Source organism: Lactuca saligna, chromosome 5 (assembly GCF_052625555.1).
Source record: "Lactuca saligna cultivar CGN05327 chromosome 5, ASM5262555v1, whole genome shotgun sequence".
Classification (NCBI taxonomy): domain Eukaryota; kingdom Viridiplantae; phylum Streptophyta; class Magnoliopsida; order Asterales; family Asteraceae; genus Lactuca; species Lactuca saligna.
In genome coordinates, this window is record NC_136421.1 from 260,259,783 (window position 1) to 260,283,027 (window position 23,245).

At 39.2% G+C, this 23,245-nt stretch overlaps 2 protein-coding genes across 2 annotated transcripts; one reads left to right on the forward strand and one right to left on the reverse strand.

Annotated features, from left to right (window-relative positions):
* Window positions 1–8,579: 8,579 nt before the first annotated feature.
* Window positions 8,580–9,913, forward strand: EMB3105 (Ribosomal L18p/L5e family protein). The gene is made up of 3 exons (XM_078995836.1): window positions 8,580–8,910; window positions 9,402–9,563; window positions 9,638–9,913. The coding sequence occupies exons 1-3, from the start codon at window positions 8,599–8,601 to the stop codon at window positions 9,785–9,787; spliced, it is 624 nt and encodes a 207-aa protein (XP_078851962.1). The 5' UTR covers window positions 8,580–8,598; the 3' UTR covers window positions 9,788–9,913.
* Window positions 9,914–12,022: 2,109 nt separating this feature from the next.
* Window positions 12,023–21,983, reverse strand: ESP (separase). Its single transcript, XM_078995837.1, has 26 exons — window positions 21,261–21,983; window positions 20,805–20,982; window positions 20,609–20,716; window positions 20,048–20,182; window positions 19,597–19,970; window positions 19,399–19,504; window positions 19,180–19,305; window positions 18,782–19,075; window positions 18,590–18,703; window positions 18,296–18,517; window positions 18,102–18,206; window positions 17,893–18,018; window positions 17,446–17,811; window positions 17,250–17,339; window positions 16,845–17,108; window positions 16,647–16,770; window positions 15,913–16,533; window positions 15,526–15,763; window positions 15,254–15,356; window positions 14,826–15,026; window positions 14,358–14,610; window positions 14,039–14,282; window positions 13,563–13,929; window positions 13,256–13,483; window positions 13,095–13,182; window positions 12,023–12,993 (listed from the first exon to the last, which is right to left on the reverse strand). The coding sequence occupies exons 1-26, from the start codon at window positions 21,920–21,922 to the stop codon at window positions 12,473–12,475; spliced, it is 6,258 nt and encodes a 2,085-aa protein (XP_078851963.1). The 5' UTR covers window positions 21,923–21,983; the 3' UTR covers window positions 12,023–12,472.
* Window positions 21,984–23,245: the final 1,262 nt, after the last annotated feature.

Sequence of the window (23,245 nt, forward strand, 5' to 3'; positions counted from 1 at the left end):
TGAAATAATTAATACTGTGATGTGTTTGCATGCTAGAGCAGGCTAGGTATTGCTGATAGGACTAGAGTGGCCTGTTTTGTGATGCCTTAGCTTAGGGAATGGTGAGCTGCTATGAGATGCTAAGAGTAATTAGGTAGCAGCTAGGGCTTTGTGTGAGATTTGTTCCAGAGTGATTTAAGTATAATAGAGTACTTGGGGACTGGGATCCGAAGAGGACGATTTGGGGTGTGTACCGAGACGGTGCGGACAGTAGTATTGGGCCCGTACTACTCAAAGCACCGGTGCGGTACACAGTCCAAATAAGAATCTGGGGATGCCAAGAATCAAGGAGGGATGGATTGTTGAATGTAAGAGTGTTCGAGTGAATTCTAATTATCGCATGTTGTATTTCAGAGATTGATCATGGTGAGGACACGACACATGCCGGAGGATGCCGGATCTAGTGATGAGGAGATTCGACAGATCATTCATGAGGAGGTGGCTGCGGTCATCAGAGCTGAGATATCGGAGATGTTCGGGTCTATCAAGACCGCTTTGATTGAGACGTTTGATGAGCGCTATGCCGCTCTTTCTGAGGCTGCGGTTGCAGCGGCTACCGCAGCGATTGCTGCGACGAGACCCCAGGGAGGTGATGCGATGTTGTTTAGGGAGTTCAGCAACACCAAGCCACCAGAGTTTGATGGTACACAGGATCCGGTGGCGGCTATGAGGTGGATATCTGATATGGAGGGATGCTTCTTCACTTGCTCGTCCCCTGAGCATTTGAAGGTTCGGTTCGCATTGAACCAGCTTCGCTTGGGAGCGAAGGACTGGTGGAAGTTTGTGACTGCGCATTTCACACCGACTGAGCTTTCAGCAGTGACCTGGGAGAGGTTCACTTCCATGTTCCGAGATGAGTATGTTCCTCAGGTGGAGAGGGAACGTCTGGCGCAGGAGTTTCTGACCCTCAAGCAGGGTACCGAGTCGGTTACAGCGATTACGAGGATGTTCCAGGAGAGGGCGATGTTTTGCCCTGAGCACGTGTCCTCCGAGCAGGCACGTATGAGCCGTTATCTGAGCATTTTGAGGCGGGATATTCGGGAGTTCGCTGCGAACTCCTCGTACCGGACATTTGCCGAGCTTCAGGCAAATGCTCGGAAGAGGGAGATTGAGCTTGAGACTCAGGCCAGGGAGGAGGCGGAGTCTATGGGGAGGGATCGGCGACCGGCACAGTCCCAGCCGGCAGCCAAGCGGGCCAAGCCCGCTGATCCCAGACCCGGGAGCCAGAAGGGCCGCACTTGTGGGAAGTGCGGCAAGGGTCACGATGGCGCCTGTCGGGCAGGGTCTTGCTACAAATGTGGCAAGGAGGGGCACATGGCTAGGGACTGCCCCAAGGGATTTGCAGTGTGCTTCCACTGCAACCAGACTGGACACCGGAAGGCGGAGTGTCCGCTGCTGCGCGGAGCATCTCAGGGGTTTGCTCCCGCCGCCATCAGAGCTACTGCTGCAGAGAGTTGGCCCGTGAAGGCCGAGGCACCGAGGGCTCGGGGGAGAGCCTTCCAGCTGACTGCGGAAGAGGTCCGCGCCGCGCCCGACGTTGTGGCTGGTATGTTTCCTTTTCATTATTGTTTATGGTGTTGAGATATTCTGCTTATATCATGCTATGCTTAGGTACCTTCCTTGTGAATTCTGTACCTGCTTTAGTGTTATTTGACTCGGGCGCGAGTCGATCTTTTGTGTCCTTGGCATTTAGTCAGCGTATCAGTGTTAGTCGTGGAGTATTGAGTCGGCCTCTGCGGGTTTCCATAGCCGCCGACAGGGTGATTTGTGCTACAGAGGTCTTCCGGGGATGTGTATTGGAGATATTCGGGGTCGAGTTTCCGATCGACCTGATTCCGATTGCGATGGGTGATGTTTGTGTCATAGTGGGCATGGATTGGTTGAGCCGATTCGGTGCGGTTATCGATTGCGAGCGACAGCTGGTGACTATACGAGATCCTAGTGGGGGAGTTCTTTCAGTGTACGGCGAGGGTACACGTTCTGGATCAGCCTTTTGTTCGGCTGCTAGGGCGAGACAGTGTTTACAGCAGGGCTGTAAGGGTTATGTAGCGTATGTGATGGATACGCGAGTGATCTCCGAGAGACCGAGCTCTGTGGAGGAAGTTCCGGTGGTGCGGGAGTTTCCAGATGTATTTCCCGAAGAGTTACCAGGAGTGCCTCCCGCGAGGCAAGTGGAGTTTGGCATCGACTTGGTTCCAGGGGCCGCACCTATTGCTAAGGTGCCGTATCGCCTTGCGCCTCCAGAGATGCAGGAGCTATCCTCGAAACTTCAGGAGTTGCTGGGGAAGGGGTTTATTCGGCCGAGTAGCTCGCCGTGGGGAGCACCCATCTTGTTTGTGAAGAAGAAGGATGGCTCGCATCGCATGTGTATTGATTACCGGGAATTGAATAAGCTGACGGTCAAGAACCGTTACCCGCTGCCGAGGATCGATGATTTATTCGATCAGCTACAGGGAGCATCTTGGTTCTCCAAGATTGATTTGAGATCAGGCTATCATCAGGTGAGAGTGCGGGACGAGGACGTCCAGAAGACAGCATTCAGGACACGTTATGGGCATTATGAGTTTGTGGTGATGCCTTTCGGGCTCACTAATGCCCCGGCTGTGTTCATGGACCTCATGAACCGGGTGTGTCGGCCGATGTTGGATCGGTCGGTGATTGTTTTCATTGATGATATTCTGGTATATTCGAGATCTAGTGAGCAGCACGAGGAGCATCTGAGGGAGGTGCTTGGGGTTTTGAGAGCGGAGAAGCTTTACGCAAAGTTCTCCAAGTGCGATTTCTGGTTACGGGAGGTCCAGTTTCTGGGGCATCTCGTTAACCAGAAGGGGATATTGGTCGATCCGGCCAAGGTTGACGCAGTGATGAGGTGGGAGGTGCCGAGGTCACCTTCTGAGATACGGAGTTTTCTCGGGTTGGCAGGGTATTATCGGATATTTATTAAGGATTTCTCCAAGATTGCGGTTCCACTCACCAGATTGACCCGGAAGGGTGTGGCATTTGCATGGGGTCCCGAGCAGCAGACCTCCTTTGAGACGCTTCGCCAAAGGTTGTGTGAAGCTCCAGTATTAGCCCTTCCGGAAGGTATGGAAGGTTTTGTGGTATTCTGTGATGCATCGATCCTAGGATTGGGAGCGGTATTGATGCAGAAGGGTCATGTGATAGCTTATGCATCGAGGCAGTTGAAGCCTCACGAGACGAGGTACCCCACACATGATTTGGAGTTGGGGGCAGTGGTGTTCGCCCTCAAGATTTGGCGGCACTACTTGTATGGGGTTCGTTGTACGATTTACACGGACCATAAGAGTTTGAAGTACTTGATGGATCAGCCTAACCTAAATATGCGGCAGAGGAGATGGTTAGATGTGGTCAAGGACTATGATTGTGAGATCTTGTACCACCCGGGCAAGGCTAATGTGGTAGCCGACGCGTTGAGTCGCAGGGCGGAGAGTACTCCCCTGCGAGATGTATGTTTGAGACTGACCGTGATAGCTCCAGTTCTGGACGCCATTCGTGGGGCTCAGGCCGAGGCCGTGCGTCCGGAGATGCAGAAGAGAGAGCGGGTTGTTGGGATGGTTTCTGAGTTTATATCGGATAGTCGAGGCCTTATGACTTATCAGGGCAGGATCTGGGTACCGTTTGTGGGCGGTACCCGTGTTACATTGATGGAGGAGGCTCATAGATCGAAATTTTCGATCCACCCCGGGGCCACGAAGATGTATTTGGACCTAAGGAAGGAGTATTGGTGGCCCTGTATGAAGAGGGACGTAGCATGGTTTGTCGAGAGGTGTTTGACCTGTCGAAGGGTAAAGGCCGAACACCAGAGACCGCATGGCAAGTTGCAGCCATTGGAGGTTCCCGAGTGGAAGTGGGAACAGATCACTATGGACTTTATCACCAAATTGCCGAGGACTGCCAGAGGAGTTGATGCAATTTGGGTGATTGTGGATAGGTTGACAAAGAGCGCTCACTTTCTTGCCATCAGTGAGAGTTCTTCAACAGAGAAGTTGGCGGAGGTTTACGTGAGGGAGGTTGTATCTCGGCATGGGGTGCCGGTCTCGATTGTTTCAGACCGCGATGTGCGTTTCACTTCCCGTTTTTGGAAGAAATTTCATGAGGAATTGGGTACTAAGTTGCATTTTAGTACCGCATACCACCCCCAGACCGACGGTCAGAGTGAACGGACGATACAGACACTCGAGGACATGCTTCGAGCTTGTGTATTGGATTTTGGGGGTAGTTGGGACTCGTATTTGCCTCTAGCGGAGTTTTCCTACAATAACAGCTACCATTCGAGCATTGGTATGCCGCCCTTTGAGCTGTTATATGGTAGGAGGTGTCGGACTCCCATATGTTGGGGAGAGGTTGGGCAAAGGGTAATGGGCAGTACAGAGATCGTGAACCAGACGACAGAGCAAATACAGCTGGTCAGGCAGAGGTTATTGACCGCTCAGAGTCGGCAGAAGAGTTACGCGGATAGGCGCCGGTCCGAGTTGGAATTTCAAGTCGGCGACTTTGTTCTCCTGAAGGTCTCTCCTTGGAAAGCAGTGATCCGGTTCAGGAAGAGGGGCAAATTGGGACCCCGGTTTATTGGCCCGTTTCGGGTGATCGCCAGGGTGGGCCGGGTAGCCTATCGGCTGGAGTTACCAGCAGAGTTGGGACAGATTCACAACACCTTTCATGTATCGCAGTTGAGGAAATGTATAGCCGATGAGTCGGCAGTGGTTCCACTTGAGGATATTCAGGTTGATGCAAGCCTGAACTATGCGGAGAGACCAGTGGCTATTAGGGATCGGAAGATCAAGGTTTTGAGGAACAAGGAGGTACCTCTGGTATTGGTTCAGTGGCAACATCGGAAGGGATCAGAGATGACCTGGGAGCCGGAGGATATGATGCGGGAGCAGCATCCGGAGCTGTTTTAGAACGGGACTTCGAGGGCGAAGTCCAGTTCTAGTGGGGGAGAGTTGTAACATCCGAATTTTTACCAGGTATAATGAAAGTTTAATTATGTTATTTTGTAAGAGGGACTCGGCGAGTCGGGGCTCAGACTCGCCGAGTAGAGACGCGGGATTGAGCGAAGGTGCGCGCTTGGACTCGGCGAGTCCAAGGTATGGACTCGACGAGTCTGCGCTGTGTAGTGAAACCCTAAATCTCCGGGTTTGTGGCCTATTTAAAGGGCCTTATGGCCGTCATTTGCGCTCATCCAACCCCCAGAGTGTGTCCCTAGAGTTCTTGAGCGTTTGGTGAGAGATTGAGAGCAAATCTTGACCTTGTGAGTGTTGTTTAGCAAGAAGAAGGAGGCTCTAGGCAAGAGGAAGCAAAGGAGGTTGCTATTTCGTGGATTTGGAGCTTGGATCATCACTCTAGAGGTATTATTTTCGGACCATTTCCTGTTTGGTGAAACTTGATGCAAGTTAGGGCTTAATATGATCATTTATGGGGTGATTTGGTGCCCTTTTGTTCCTTCTTTGAGTTGAGACCATGGATCTGGATCCATAGAGGTCCAGAGGGCCTCACTCATCAAGCTTTATGGGTGAAAATGGAGTCCTTGGCCTTGTGTTGAAGTAATAGAGTCAAAATCATCATTTGTGATCATGTAGAGGTTATTTATGCATCAAGATTGTGACTTTACGTGCTAAATAAGCATGGGGGGACTGGATCTATGGATTAGTGTTACAGATCTGGCCTTTAGAGCAAGATTGAGCCAGTGCATGGCACGGACTCGCTGAGTCCGAAGAACAGACTCGGCGAGTAGCTTGAATGTTGCACAACCACTCAGCGAGTGGCCTCGCCGAGTTGGGATGAGTGAACTCAGTGGGTCAAGGGGGAGTCAGGATGGTCAGGTGGACCGAGTCAAACCGGACTCGCCGAGTCGTTCTTGAGACTCGGCGAGTTGAGTCGTGGTGGCCCCACAACTCGTGCCAGGTGGAGCTCGTCGAGTTGGGAAGGGATGCTCGTCAGGGTTTCAGGGAAATTGGTGATTGCGCTCAGACTCGCCGAGTCGCTATAGTGCACTCGCCGAGTCCGGTCAAGTTGACCGTTGACCAGCGTTGACCTAGATTGTCCTGTTATGGTATGGTCAACCCTAGTTGAGAAAGTGTTAATTAGAGATATATTTTGCTATAGGGGGACTTCAGCTCGGCGGATCGAGTGTTTAGTGATTTCAGGGTTACGGTTTACCGAGACACACGAGGTGAGTTTTCTCACTATACTTTACCTTGAGTAGGTAACCAGTGTTATGTGTTAGAGTATTTGTATGCCATGTATGTTATGTGTTGTACTGCATTTCTTTTATGTGTTTAATGCTGTGCATGTTTACAGAGCTAGAACCGGAAGGTTCACAGAGTTAGAACCCGAGGGTTCACAGAGTTTGGGTGCACGGACCCACAGAGTTATAGCCTCGAGTGGCTAATATGTGTTATATGTAGTATTTTGGGAACTCACTAAGCCTTGTGCTTACAGTGTTGATGTTATTTGTTTCAGGTGCTAGTGACGACCGTGGGAAGGCGCCGGCTTGATCCGTACACACACGTTTGGAGCTTGACATTTTGATCTTGGGATTTTGTAATATAATGTTGAACAATTAAAAAAAAGGGGCTGTTTCTATGAATATTGATGGAATTATGCTTTTATAAAAATCGAAAATTTTGTTTGAAAAATTCAGTGTTACAATTGTTGTCATATGTTTGTGAAATGCGATATAGCTAATCAAATTTGGGATAAGGTTCTTAAGTGGTTGGATCTTTCGTTTCCGTTGTTTAATGATGTGTTGGAGTTGTTTTTATAGATTGATTCGTTGAGATTAAAGAATGAAAAGAAGAAAGTTGTAGAGGTTATTTGTATCACAATTATACAGGTGTTATGTCAATATTGAAACAATGTCATGTTTCAATCGTTCAAGATGTGGAAGTGTCGTATATTTGATAGTGTCGTTGTTCATGCTTTCAATTGGTTTTCTAATAGGAGTAGTAGCTTTAAAATTTATTGGTTCCAATGGATGAAAAATTCTCTTATATAAGACTTGTTGTAATTAAGTTTTCTCACTAGTCTCTTGTGTTTTTTATAAAATTAAGCTGTTAAAAAAAAACTTGTTTGAAAATAATCAAATCTATTTAACCGAAAAAAAACCCGTCGGGCTCCTATAAAAATAAAATAGGGTAAATTACACCAATCGTCCCTCGTGCACATGTCAGAAAGCGTGTTTAGTACCTATATTCAAAAAATAACTCGAATCGTCCCTCGTTTGTTTAAAACTTGCACATTTCATCCTGCTGGACATAAAAAGACTATTTTGCCCTTAAAAAATTCCTTTTTAATTTTCTTTTAATGCTTTATCATTTTTTATTTAAAAAAAAAAAAGAAAAAAGTATATCATGTACCCACCCTGCCTCTTCCCTTTCCCACTGTCCTTTCCTCTTAATAGAAACCTCCTTATCTCCGATCAAAATCATCAGATGAATCACTGACGTATTTTCCACAACCACTTCATTTTGGTTCCAAAATCGTCTCACCACCTATTCTCCTCCTCTTTACTCGACTCCAAACCGGTCTCACACACCATGTACAACCTCCTTCCCACTATCTAACAACCTCTTGAATCCACCGGTCAAACTCTAACCGTGGTTACAACGCAATCTAGAAGAAGAGATTATTAGTAGTAGTGATGTTCAATCTGAAACCCCAAAAATGAAATCCGTCATGAAATGCCCAAAGTTCTCAATCTGAAACCACACATTTCACGGTATATAAATCTGAAACCCTAGACACACAGGTGAAGAGAGAGATCGTCGATCGGAAAAAGAGGAGGGGAGAGATGCAGTACAGGTGATGGCGCTAGGTGAAGAAGGAGATCTTCGATCTCGAAACCCTAGGTGGCAATTCGAAACCCTGACTTATGCTCTTGGTTGTTGAAGGTCTTCGATGAGATAAAAGTTGTGCTTGGCGGAAGGTGGGTCACGATGAAGAGGATGGTTGAGTGGTGGAGAAGATTACAAGATTGTGACTGGAGAATAAGGGATATCTGATGGGAAAATAAGGAGGAGAGAGATGTCATGGTTCTTTAAACAATACTAATGGTGGTGATTGGTGCTCCGATGACAGTGGCGGACGGTTTTCCGGCGATGGTGGTGGTCGGTGGTCTGACGATGTCCGCCCGAAAAGAAAATGGTGGTGTTTGTGATTTTTTGTGAAGGTGAGGTTTTAGAATAAATAAGGGGATATACCTTTTTTCGAAATATTAATATATAATTAATATCAATAAAAAATCAAAAATAATTGGAAATTAAATAAAAAATGGCATTATGATCATTTTAGATTTGACATGGACTAAATTCGCAATAAAACTGCATATCAGGGACGAAGCATGCAAGTGTTAAACAAACAAGGGACGATCCGAGTTGATTTTTAAAAATAAGGACTAAACACGCTTTCTAGCAAGTACACGAGGGACGATCGGTGTAATTTACCCAATAAAATATTATGGTTTGAAGTTTAAAGGAATATGTCATGTTATGGTTTTATTTAAAAAAGAGAAAAGTCAAGGGACCATTTTGCTAAAAGATGAGTGCTTTGTCTATCTGCTCAATAAAACGTTATCTTCGTCTGTTGAGCAGGTGTTACAGAGAAAGAAGAAGGAAGAAGAAGAGGCGTTTGTGGAGGAAGGCAACAATGTCATCGATTTCGCTATCATTTCTACAGAGCACTTGCTCCTATTCCAACCTTCATCAGCAACATAAGCTCTTCGTTCAAACCCCATTGATATCATCATCATCATCATCGTCTCAGCCGAGAAGAACCTCCCTGGTTGTAGAAGCCAAGGCAAGAACTCGTCAAGATAACAGACAAGCTCGCCATGCTCGTCTCCGTAAGAAGGTCAATTTTATCCACTCTCTAGCCCTAATTCCTCTGGCTCTATACTATTGTCCCAATTTTTACCCTTCAAATTATAGTAGTTACTAGTTAGCTTAAATTTTTCGCTTACTATAAGTTTATCTTAAACCAAACAGAAAATTCGTGTTCCAATTATTCCTAATTGTATCATTTATTGTAATCTCCAATATCGGCATCAATTTTTGTGTGTATTTCATAGAATCTGTGTGAAGTGAGAAACGATGCTCGTTTTGGCATCCAATGTCAAACCCTAACTCTTTAAGTTCCACTAATTTACGCCTTAATGATAAAAACACGTAACAAAGAAGAAGAAATTAATAATTGTTCGAACCAAACCTGTAAGAACTCAAGTTGTTTCATATTATTTGTTAACACATTCCATTGTTTTAACCGGATGAAGTAATTTTATGGAGGAACTGTTATTTCCCAATTCCCATTGCTGCCATTTTTACGAGGCCTTTTTTTTTTTGTAGGTGGAAGGGACTCCAGAAAGACCAAGATTATGTGTGTTTCGATCCAACAAACATCTATATGTTCAGGTGATTGATGATACCAAAATGCATACTCTTGCATCAGCTTCAACAATGCAGAAACCACTCTCTGAGGAGTTTGATTACACCTCTGGTCCCACCATTGTAAGTATATCATTTTTAACATGAATCATAAAAGCTATGAGAGTTAACATGATTGAGTTTTTATTTGGTGTCAGGATGTGGCTAAAAAAGTAGGGGAAGCAATTGCAAAATCATGCATTGAGAAAGGGATCACAGCTGTGGCATTTGATAGAGGTGGTTATCCTTATCATGGACGTGTTCAGGCGCTTGCTGATGCAGCCAGAGAACATGGTCTTCAGTTCTAGTAATCTTGTATTGTTCTTGTTTTTTTTCAAGATTGAATCTTTTTTGTCCATCTCCCAACAAGATTTATTGTTCAAATATGCCAAAGTTGCATATATTTGTTATTAGTGTTAAATCTTTCATCTAAACTTGTGTTTCTTTTGCTTACTGATACATGGGAAAGTGACACTGCTAACATAACTAGTTCAGTGACATTCAAAATATATTTCTTTAACTAATTGTGAAGTTATTTTAATGAAATAGGTTATCCCTTGTGATGCAAAATTTGCTAGTTAATTTTCTGTTCACAATCTATAGAATGGAATATTGTAGTTTTTATAGTTACTAAAAGCATATGTTAATAGGAATAATAGTTCAACTATGAGTTTTATTTAGTAGATACACACCATATTTGATCAATATGTTTATTAATAAAAACATATCTTGGAAAATTTTGAGAAAAATGAATATATTATGGACTCGGTTTGAATTTCTGTGATATATGTATGTCTTTCACGATACAACAATACATTAGAAATTCAGTAAATGAAGAAGCAGTTTGGTTAAATAGGCATACAACCATAGGGATGAGTTAAAAGTTATTCTCATCTATGTGATCCACATTGTCGATCACATTCCCTTTAGTAAGAAATTTTTTTTTAAAAAAGTGCAAGAGCACCTTAATCATATTATGTTACTGATACCTTATGTGGCATCAGTTTGTAAGACTACCATTAGTTACATTACTATGAAAAAAATCAAATGTGTTAAGTTGTAATGGATGGATACAAGAAACAAATAATGCAATTATATTTGATAGAGATCGAAAGCAAGGTCATGAGTATGTTAATACCAAACAAGCAGAGGCCTAAATCAAGAAGATAAAACCCAAAAAGGGTAAAATGGATGTAACGAGGTTGAGAACACCAATTAACCTGACCAAAACAAACAGTCCCACGCCAAAATCGTCAAGCCTGGGTAAAATGATCAAGGTGTAGCAAAAAACTCCCACCAACAATTACTAAATAACCAGCAACTAACAGCAAAAACAAGACCAGAAATAAGCTCATCCAAAATGCCAATAGCTTCATGAACACTGGAGATGATGATTAAGAAAATGCCTACAGGGGCAAACCAAAATCAGGGACAAAAACGTAAGAGGCAAAATGTCAAAGTATATGAAAATCCTATCATTTATGGCATTAAATTATTGTGAAAAGATAATATAAGAATCCGATTCCGTTTACGGGTTTCCGGTTATTTCCGGGTCTAATATATGAATCTGGTTCCAAATAACAATTTGTGGTCCAACCGATTCCGTACCCACTATACCCGGTTTGATACCCGGAACCGGTTACCATATAATGGCCCGGTTCCAGTTAACAATTAACGGACAAAACTTAACGGAGTTAGGGATAAGGACCAACTATCAAAAGTTTTGAAAGTATAGGGACCAGCTATGACGTTTCTAAACCACGGGATTAAACTTCAGATTTTGGAAAACCACAGGGACCATTAATGATGTTTTTTCTTTTATATATATATATATATATATATATATATATATATATATATATATATATATATATATATATACATATATATATATATATATATATATATATATATATATATTAAACTGATAAATATAAATACCATTAGTAAACCCCTTAAGCTATAAAAAGCACTTAACGAGTCAAAGATGGCCGCATCATCACCAACATCAAATTCACATGAGAGAGAGAGAGAGATTATATCCTTTTTAATCATTTACCCCTCTACACACTCACCAGTTATAAAAATTTATAATTTTTTATATAAATTAGTGTTTTATAAAATTATAGTTAAAATATAGTATAGGCAACATACAAATATATATTGCATAAGTTTTGTATAATAACTAAAATTATTTAACCATTGAAAAAGAACCCAAATATGATATCAAGACGTGGCAATATATTATAAAACAATAGACGATTTGGTTGTGGATAAAACAACTCTACCGATTTTCCATGAATTTTTATTCTTTTTAAGAATTTTGGCAACCGACTCTTGCTTTTAGTTACCAACGGACGTAGTCTTACACTACCACTTCATATAGCGTTAAAAAAATGTTTGTTTAGCACCAACACTTTAACATTTTAGAAAAACTATAAACTAATGGAAACAATGTTATTTAATTTTAAAATATCAAATATAATCCAAAACTTATAGATTCCAAGACTATCTTCCTCTCATAAAAACATACAGTTTATATATAATCTAATTTTAAACGAAAATATCCCCTAATTTTTAATGTACTTTAAACATACTCACATACCAAATAATATGATGAAAATGATGAAACAATGGCAAAATTATCCGTCGTGTACCATTCATCCTCTATTAGTTAGTTAGAAGCATTATCTCATTCTCAAGTGAGATTAGAAAAGTCATTTCCATAAGAAAGTTAAGATCCATAGGTTGATCTGATGAGATGTGGTTCCCTTCCCATGTCCCATGATAGAATCCCACACCACCCCATATTCACAAGGCCGTTTACCACCATCATCAAATTTCATTCTTACCTAACAATGATCTATCTGTACTTGTTTCATTATATTTTTGTTCGTCTTGTACATATTGATACATAAATACAGATTTCACTCTACATTCTATTGCTTTGCTCATAAAGACTAAAGAATACAAAAGCCAATGAAATGAAAGGCTCACAAATCCTTGTTTCTAATACCCGTAGGAACACCATAACACACAGGCGAAGCTCCAATTAAAAAAGGAAGTGTACAAGCTTCTCTAGCCTGTCCCATAAACGAACCAATCTTTGGTCTATGTTTACAACTACTACTATTATTATTATTATTAACAGATTTCTTTCTTGATGTTTTCTTCTTCCCCCCTTTTCTTTTATCACCACCATCATCATCTACTATGTTCATGTTGTTTAACCTATCTGAAATTTCAGTGCATTGTGCACAATCTGTAGAGCTGATTGACCTTGTTTTAATCCAGGCATCAAGAACTGCCTTACCAAATCTATCAATATCTTTATCTGTCACTTCCCATAAGTTGGCAACTATGACAGGTGATCCTGCAAATAGATAATACAACGGGGCTCCTTTTGGGCTGTATGATCCATTTAAAGATAAAGACCCGCTACTGCACCCCATTAACAGTGTAGCTGCACACCCATCAAGTTTTTGTATCTCATCACCCGGGATATATTGCACTCCTAATTTTTTATTAAATAATACAATCACATTAATCATAGAAATAGAGATACTTGCATATAGATGAATAATTTTTTATTAAAAAAATAAAAGGCATACATACCACTTCCATGGCCGAAATACATGAAAAGGTCATGTTTTTTTAAGGCCATGCTCAGTTCATCGACACTAGGTGAAGTACCAGTTGTCCCCTGCTTAGATTTTTAAAATGAAATCATTTCGAGAATCAAGATTATAAAAGACAAAAAGGGTTAAATGTGTTACCTCCAAATTTTTATCTTTTAACCAATGCTGAAATTCAGCTTGGGTGCTAGGAAGGTCGCCACCTGGATTCAGCAAATAGTATGCATCCAGTGGATCAATCATAGGAAAGACTGCAGACTTTTCTTGATATTGACAACTTCTATCAAATGTGTAAGAAATAGTAGCAACACTAGGCATGCGATACACCTCCTGGTTTCTTAGTATTGGCAGATTTTCCCATGGTAGCATCTGCAACCCAATCATATCAAAACAGACAAACATGAACATGAGAAGGGCATTCATGTCTTTTTCATAGAAAATAGATTACCTGTATGTCAAAGTCTAGAACCAATATCACAGGTTCTCTATCTTCTTCCTCAATTTCACGGATTGCATCTAGTATCAGTTCTGAAACAGAGGAAGATAAGGTGTCGATTCTTTCTTCACATTTTATTCCACCAATATAGCATCCTTTCTTCATCATCATCTCTGATACCCATTCCTCATGTTGAGAGGCAGCATGGGGCCCAGCACCTCCGATTATCACTTTCAGAATGCTTTCATGTACATCAACTTTACTCTCAAATTTCAGATCATTCATCAATTTCTTGTGTACAGAGTCAATGTGCTTGTTGTCTGAAAACTCCCCCAAAAGCAACACCTTCCAAGGCCCAAACCATAAATCTTCCACATCTCTGAAGAAAAAAAAACCAACTTATCTTCTTATATCTTACTAAAACTGTATTTAGGATTTTTTTTTTTTTTTTTTTTTTTTAAAAAAAAAAAACAGTAAATCTTCCTCACCTCAGAAGATCACCGAGCAGCTGATCAAGCTTTCTCCTTTGACCCCACCATAATGACCTGTTCTTTTTAGTATCCTCCAAAGGGTACACTGAAGATGATATGTAATTTTCCTCCAAGATTGTTTTGAACAATGGTGCAATATTGTCAACAATGGTGTGTCCCCAAGGGCAGTGCCATGATTTGTTGCAACTCTTTTTGTTGGATAAGAAACTGGAACTTGAATCTTCATTGCCTTCTGAACTTTCTAAAGGTATCAAAAAAAACATCAGATTAGTGGAAAAGCACATTATATAGAACAATTGTGAACAAGTTTTGTTACCTGTTAAGATTGAATTAATAGGCAGAAGTGTGATAATAGGTATAGTATCAGAATTCAAACGAGACAATATTATCCAAGCATGAGTAGAGGGACTATAGGGCAATAATTCTCTCAACAAGGTGGTGTAATCATCTCCAAGCATGCTAATACAGATAATCGTTGTGCAGGGGAGACTTTTATAAAACTTCAATACGAATCCTTCAAGATCCAGAATAGATTCTGGTGCAACTCTAAGCAAGTTGAGAGAAGTACCCTGAAAACAAAAATATGACACAAAATCATCGCCAATTTGCAAGCTAAACTCATAATCAATACTATATTCAAACGTAAATGGAAGAATAAAATAAATTCCTTAACTAAAGACATGGTATAGTGCACCACATAGATAAGTAACATGTAATAGAAAAGGCAATAACATATGAACAATTAATAATTGCAACAAATATATTTTTTGTTCAAAATACTTACATGAACATCAGTAGTGGTGTTTTGGTCTTTGTGTTTTCCAATACGAGAAACCAATTGATGATTTAGATGAGTTCCAAGTGATGCTTGATGGAAAAATGATGCCCATTGGCTTTCTGATAGAACACTGCTGGAAGAAGACAACATGGACAATGCCTTGTTTGAAGGTGAAAGTGTATACAACATAGCAAGCAACCGTGAAACCTGTGATGTCATTATTAATGGCCAAAAACAAACATAATTAAAATGTGGGAGTTTGTTGTAGTGAAACCATTGAATTCAAATAATCATCAATATCTAATATATGGTTGAAATATAACCAAAGACATCTTAAATGCATTTGTTAATTCTCAGTTCATGAACCAATAAACTTCCTTTGATTTGATTTTTCAAAGAAGAAACGAAAACAATGGAAGGACAAAAACTATAACCTTTTGAAAGAGCACAGGAACCTCACGACACATTATAAAGGATAACTTCAATCCAGACACAATTGTTGTTATGGGAATCATCAACATGTCATAACCTTCATGCCTAGAAAAACAATAGCAAAAGAGATAGTGTGTTATAAGAAACACGAATTCATTTAGCAGCTTTTTCATAAATCAAATTGAGAAGAAATTGTTTTCTCGAATCTGATTGTATAAAATACCAAAAGCAATCTAGTAGGCTTGAAATATAGCATGCGATTGTCTAGCAATACCTTGTACCCTTGTCAGATAAGCTTTTTAGTGAAAACCAACATATGTTATACAGAATTGATGCATGCTCAACTGCAAAGACATCTCCTGTTACATTCTTCTCAATTAATTCAGCCAAGAAAGCAATGGAAACTGAGAAATGTGATTGGTGAAATGTGCTTCTGTGGACTAACACAGATATGCTCTCCATAAATACTTCATGTGCTCTCTGAATTTCACCACGAATCCCCAAGCATTTTCCTGCCCATGAACAAGACTGTTCTGAGACATTGTAATTATTTTTAAAATATGAACATGAAATGCAGTGGCTTATGCAAATTACATGAGTACTTTCTCCATTTCTATGACGACAAAAAGGTAAAGTTTTCAAGTTTTTTTTTTATCAATACCTATCCCAGTGAGTAGTCTAAGCAAAAGGCGTCTGCGAATGCACTCCCATTTCATTTGTAGAATACTTGTCAACGATTTGGATTTCATGATTTCAGAAGGAAGACAATGCCAACACTTTCCTTCATCAGAAACACAAGTAACTTCACCCTTTTGTTTAGATGATCTAGTAACTCTGGAAGTCGTTATTTTCTCTGATAAAGGCTTAGCACTTTTCTTACTCTTCCTAGTTACTTTGGGTCGAATGGTTTCCTTCCCATTGATTTGGGAATCATCATTTTTGTCTTCTTGATTTTCACCAATCGAAAGCGCATCACAGAACATTGTATTTCTTGCACTTGATTCCTCACAATCACTAACACAATTTCTCCATTCAGAAACTTTCAGCTTGTCTGTAGCAGACCTATAAAAAGCTTCAGCTTTTGACAACCCCTCTGATAGTTTATTAGTGCTATTGAAACGGATTCTGAATAGATCACCAAGTTGCTGATCAATTGTAACTTCTAAAACTAATCTGCACTTCAAGCAAGAAACAAGTCTGCAGCTATCAGCCAGTATATGTTTGGCACTTTCCAGTTCCTTTTCAGCTAAATGCCAATGTTGTTGCTTACGATATAGCTTTCCTGAAAAAAAATATAAAAGATTTTCAATTGGATACTTAAGGAATGCATTTAGTGAATTAATCAATGGTAACTTGAACATATATGAGAGAATAAAAAGGAAAAGAAGTGTGTACCCAAAACACATGAGAATCCAACTATAAAGATGGGGAAGGATTGGAAAGTAGCAATGTTCTTTCCCCACAGTAAAAGAGATTCAGCCTCTGATCCATTTCCAACTATTTCTTGAAGGGTTCCTATCTGAATTACATTACAATTTACACAAACATGAAACATATTTCAATGTAATAATACTAAGAGGTTGGCAATTATACCTGAAGGGTGCTTTCAAGATAAACTCGAAGTACATTCCATGGAGTTATAATACAGTCCTCAAAGTCACATGAACCCTTATCAGATGACCAAGCGGATGTAGCCACTGAAGGATGCATGTGGAAAGTCTTGAGGACATATTTTTGCTTCTGAATGGTGTCCCCATTAGCACCAACCATATCATTTTGTTGCTCTATTGAGTACATAAAACTTTTTTGAAGAAGTTTGGTGCGCAAACGATGAGCTTCTTTTGCATAACAAAGAGCCTAAAGAAAAGAGATGACTCATTAACACCATTTTGGTGATGAAAAGGAAGTCAGGGAAATAAAAGATGCAGAAGCAAAAAGTAGCACAATATGCAAATGGAACATCTATGACATACAAGATTTGAGAGCAAATCAAAGTACCTCAATCATTAAACCTTGTGCAATCATTCTTTCACCCAAATCATAATAGAGATGTGCAGCAAGGAACAATGAGTTGGTGGAAAGAGGAACCTAAAACAAGAAGTGATAATGGATAAAACATCAGCATATGTATAGATAATTCTATATGTAATCACACTATAATATATATATATATATATATATCCAAGGAGCATACATTGTTAATGAGATCAGAAGCAGCTTGTTTGACTTCATCAGTTGTTATATGTGGTTGGATGGCATGATTATGCTTACAAGAATCTGGAGAGGAAAGAGTAGGAATAAGTGACAAACTCTGTTGAAATCCAACTTCAAGTGATTTTGATCCCTTCATACAACTTATCCAGAACTCCATTGACTTTGACAGGTTACAGTGATTTGACAATGTCATGATGAATGCATCGTTCACAGGTGAAGCACAAAGTGCATGACTAAGGCTTCTAGATTGCCAAAGCATGGTCAACCACTCGTTTAAAGGCATATTCCTCCATGTAATAATTTTGATCATTGTCTCATATATGTTAGAATGATCTTCCATGTAGCCCTATAATAAGAGAAGATAATAAACAATAAGGCACCATAAAAAACTTAATAATTATAAACTCCAACAAAAAAAAAAAAGAACCTTAAGTGATAGAAAATCAGCAACATGGTACAGCAAGATAAGAGTATTTTGAGCCTGTTCATCAGATTGGAAATGTTCTTGACTCAACCATAGCTTTAAGGCATTGCTAACATCTTGAACAAAATTCTGTTTGAAAAGTAAATAGGAAACGAGAGATTAATAATATAATAAAGAAATATAAAAAGATATATCAGCAGAAAATCTACAACCTTTGAGTTTGGGTCTGCCTCTTGGGTGCATAATGCATGCAAGCAGTAAGCCTCGGCTAATACATAACAAGCTGAACCACTGTCATCCTTGCTCTTATAGTCACTCTGGCTCAATGAATGCAAAAGAAATTGTTGAATCAAACAAGAATAATAATAAAACAAAAAGATAGTAGAAACCAAATTGATTAACTGACCATTAAAGATATTGCTTCAGATAAATATTTACTGCAGTCATTTAGGCCTTCAACTCCATGTGCTCGTGATTCCCTTGCATTTGCAATGAGAATTCTTGATTTCTGTAAACAGTTATCTTTTGTACTGTAGATCTCTTCTAGGAGAATGTTTGTGATAGTCATTTGCATTGTTTTACATAATGTTGGATTAAGAAACTTCATTTCTTTATACGCTTCAAGCTCCTGAACAAGAGAGTAATGCATCTTAGCATTTATATTTATATAAAAAGAAGTTCATAGAGATATAGAGAGAACCTGCTCCAATAAGATGCCAAAAGTTTCTTTTGACATATTAATAGAAGACATCAGAGAATATATAGTTGGAATCCTATGTGCAGCTTCAGGGTCTTTTATCTGTTTACATTGTATCTGCAAACAAAAGAAATAAGATAGTAAACAAGATGTAGAGTAATATATCAAACTTCAAAGGACATTTTTGTTACTCACCTTCACCCACTGTTTAATCAGTGCTACAGGTGTCGGAATCTGGTCAAACAAGCTTTGACCAACAGACCAACTTCCAAGAAAATCCATGAAAATCTTACTTATCTTGTTGCTACCACACTGATAAAGTATGTCCAACAAAAAAGCACTTTTTGCACATGCCTCTGTTACAAAACCAACTATGGTATCCTCTGTCATATCACTGGAAAACCCATCTCTACTTGAAGTAAACGTCTTGCAAAAGTGTAATACACAATTCCACGCTGCTTTACAACATACTTTGAATGATTTTGTAGCCTACAAACAAAACACATTCATCAAAAAGACAAACAACATGATATGTAACTGTGGTTGTAGACTTGTAGTATACAAAAAGTAAATGTACATTATGTGATTGATACCTCTTTTAATCTATTGCTTCTGTACAACACTATACCAACATTGTGTAGAGTGGCAAAGAGATATTGCAATCCATTAACTTTGACCCAATCTGCTGAAATAAGATGCTTAAGAAATTTAGTGCTCTCCTGCAATGGATAAAGACAAACATATGCAATCATCATTCATCAAGAAGACAAACAAGATAATATGTAAAAATGTGATGCTTTAAAAAAACAAACCTTGACATTTTTCTGTGTAGCAAATGAGAGTGTGAAAGAAGCTGCAGCTACAGCTAGTACAGTTCGCCTGTTGTCCTCATATACATCTCGTTCCTTTTCAGATGCCCTGCATTCATAAGTTTAAGAAAATAAGTTTTTTAATTGTTTAATCGGCATGTAAAAATGAATTGCATTAAAAAAATATATCATTAGACTTACCGATAAGTGAGAAAAACAAGTCCAAACTGATGGAAGGCATCTTGAATGTTAGGTAGCTTAATAGAAAAAGAGACATCTTCAAGTCCACAAAGTATATCTTTACGTTCAGAGATTATCAGCTCCGAAAGTGGCCCACACAAGAATTTTAATGCAGTAAAGTACAAGGGCACATAGGTCATTTGTGTTAATAATCCATCCGTGGTGGTTAAAGTTTGCAGCTGATCCTCCACTTTAAGCAAAATGTTGAGGATAGAAATGTCCTTTCCAGATTTTGATATCTTGGTGTTGCCCCCATTTGTGTAAGAATTCAAGTCGCTCATAAACAATGTGATAGCATAAAGCCTCATTATCAAATCAACTGGTGATAGATTGACCTACAAACAAACTGTTACTAAAACTGGAAAACATAAAAGTTACATGTTCAAGTATAAAAAGACATGTTAACAAGTACCTGAGAAAATTCAGTTGTTAGTTTGTCGAAGTGAGTTGCAACTGCATTACAAAAATCAACATTTGCATTTCGACATTTGATTGCACAATATTCTGCAAGTTCCAAAAACTCTACATGGGACTTTTCCTTGCCATTCTGCCAATCATAATTATAACAAATAAAGCAAACTCCTATTTACTGCATATAGATTATAATGATATAACCTTGGTCATTATATTATTGGTAACTTATGTTTTCATAAAGGCCCAATAGATAGATACTTTCTTTTTGTTTTAGGTAGTTTCTTGTTTTAAGGAGGTTTTCTAGGCATGTGCCCTTCTGCACCACTTGTAAGTTGCTTATTGCATCGTAGAATAGGCAAATTCTCTTTTTTAAGAAAGCATTGACTCAGATGGGCTAAAAGAATGAAGCAAATTTTGCATATCAAAGTCCAGCTTCTTCTTTTATGTTCAATTAATATTAAGTTAATCTTGCATTGTTCAAACCTAACATACTCTAGAGTTTCTTTATCCCAGTAAAATGGCACAGTGAAGCAAACACAACAAATTGTTAGAAGATTACCTTGAATTCATGAGCCATAGCATCCAACACACAAGTTAGTATGTCTACACTGCACAAAAAATTATCATCCAGCTGAGAAAAAACTGAACTGCATATCCTATGTCCAAACTGCAAAGAGAATACATAATATAAGAAATAAAACCAATTAAACTTCATTAGGATATCAGTGAGGTGGATGCTAAAAATGGCATCTCACCTTTTCCATCTGATCATTCATGGACGATTTTCTAAGCTCTGAAAATGTTAAAACACAAAATCTATGGACAAGGCTCCCATCAAAGCTTGCAAGTTCTCCAACCAGAAACAATGTACATTTATTCAGATATGTCACAAGCATTTTTTGCAGCTTCTCGTATGCATCCACATCAACAACCCTGTCATGTTTACAACCTAACATTTCAGATAAAATTCCTACAGTTGATGCACTCAGATACAAGGCATTGTGTCTGCACATCCTAGTATGGCTTTAAGCAAGGAATCGTGTACTAGCTGCTAAATACATGAAAGAATGACTTCAAGATTACTTCAATTCTTTGGTGTTATTGAAAGATGATTGCTGTCCAATTCAGTGGTGATGAAATCATCGCAATAGCATGCTGACAACTATCCATGATCTAATTATAGACATTAAAATTGCAAGTATGCACTATACCTGAGCCATGGTTGGATTTCATCGACCATAGAAAGTAGTCTACGATAATCTTCCTCATCTTTGCTTCTACCATTTGAAACACATTTAATAAGGGTCACAGCTACTTCCAGGATCAACATTGCAACCTCCTTGTCACAATTCTCGTTTCTTAATTCCGGGATAACCCCTCGCTTCAACTTTACACTTCCTTTATCCGATAATTTCCCAATAAACTCGAACACAGAAAACCCTTCATTTTGTGCATCTTCATATCTCCCCCAATTTTCATAACAATGTATCAACCGAACCCGCTGGATCTGAACGGAATGGGGTTTACACGACAGCTCCGAGGAAACAGATTCCAAACAACGCAGACAAAGCTTATACGCTTCAAACAGTTCGGATGCGTAACAAGAATCGATTTTGGGGGTTTCATTTAGGCGTTTCGGGATTAAAGATAGAGATTTGCTAAGGAAGGAAAGGAACTTCTTGGCGAGCGAACGGATGATAGTTGATGTTTCCGTATTAGTTTTTGAAGATTTGGACTGTTTATTGGGTTTATTGATGATGGCTGAGAAGGGGTGGAGGTAAAGAGAGAATAATTGGTGGATGGAGGAGAGATCAGATGACGATTGGAGCTTGGAGAGGAGTGAAGCTTCTGTGCTGGTGGCGGAATCCTCCATTCGCGTGTGAGATAGAGCGGGAAGTGTGTGGAGGCTTGAGGAAGAAGGAGATGTGTTCAAGGAGGCGGGAAACGAACAGTGAGTTTTGAAGTGGCGAAAGTGAAATACTTGGTCCCAACAAAGGCTTGTAAATTATGAACGAATTACAAAAGTAGTCCCTCTTTAGCCTTTAACATTTATATTTGTAATATTTTTGATTAATTTGATATAAAATATTAATGAATTAGGAAATTGTTTATCATATATATATATTGTTAACTTCTTGTATATGTCACTTTATTCTTATGGTGCTCCTCAATCTCAAATTATCCTTGCTTTCTCTCATTGTCCTTATTTCAGTTATAGAACCATAGTATATCAAGTAATCAAAAATACATGTCTCTTTGGTTGTCCATGTTACTCATTTATGCAATATATGATTACATATAATAGATAAAATTAATCAATTCTTGTTTTTTTGTCAAAAATATATTGGTTTAGGTTTTAGAACAGTGGTGGATGTTAGTGTAGCAATGGGGTCCCCGGCCACTGGTCAATTTCCGGCACGTAGTGTAAAAATAATTGTTTTCTTATTAGGTGCACCGGCTTAAAGTATGAGGGACAGTCCTACTAAAACAGTTTACGTCCGCCACTATTTTAAAATCTTATTATATCTAACACCTAGAAATTTTATTACAAATCGGTATGAAGACCTAGTCTATATTAAATGATGTTGTGTGACATACTCCATCTTTAGCAACATATTGATGTGAGGTTCCATGTAACTTGGACGTTAGCCCACATGTTGTTTAGCCTCCCATAGTCATATGAATCAAGATCTGTATCCTTTATATATAATAGTATTAATAAGCAATAAGCAATAAACATGGGAGGGATGCTTATTAAAATTAGCTTATTTAGCTTAATAAGCTGAATTTTATCCAAACACTCAAATTAACTTATTGTGGGAATAAGCAATAAGCACCTCTTTTTTTCCTATCCAAACACCCCCTTAGATTTGACCACTTTTAACGCTTAAGTTACAAAAATTTCACTTTCATACATGTAATACTCAAGTCTTATTCCAAATACCTTGTGGAATACTTTCAAGCATTTCTATAAATTCTATTTCTCATTTAGGTAATGCTTAAGTTACAAAAATTTCATTTTCATACATGTAATACTCAAGTCTTATTCCAAATACCTTGTGGAATACTTTCAAGCATTTCTATAAATTCTATTTCTCATTTAGGTAATGTACTTTGCCATCTTGTCATTTTAGACAATCCACTAATTATACCAAAACACATTGTGTAACATAGTTAATGTCTCAAACCATTTCAT

Excerpts from the sequence above, each read along its gene's own strand:
- EMB3105 (XM_078995836.1), top strand. The coding sequence starts at position 8,599 with ATGAGTGCTTTGTCTATCTGCTCAATAAAACGTTATCTTCGTCTGTTG. Across the intron at positions 8,911-9,401 it reads ATGCTCGTCTCCGTAAGAAG|GTGGAAGGGACTCCAGAAAG; the intron begins GTCAATTTTATC and ends TTTTTTTTGTAG. Across the intron at positions 9,564-9,637 it reads ACACCTCTGGTCCCACCATT|GATGTGGCTAAAAAAGTAGG; the intron begins GTAAGTATATCA and ends ATTTGGTGTCAG.
- ESP (XM_078995837.1), bottom strand. The coding sequence starts at position 21,922 with ATGGAGGATTCCGCCACCAGCACAGAAGCTTCACTCCTCTCCAAGCTC. Across the intron at positions 19,971-20,047 it reads TAACAACTGAATTTTCTCAG|GTCAATCTATCACCAGTTGA; the intron begins GTACTTGTTAAC and ends GTTTGTTTGTAG. Across the intron at positions 13,183-13,255 it reads TAAAAGATAAAAATTTGGAG|GGGACAACTGGTACTTCACC; the intron begins GTAACACATTTA and ends AAATCTAAGCAG.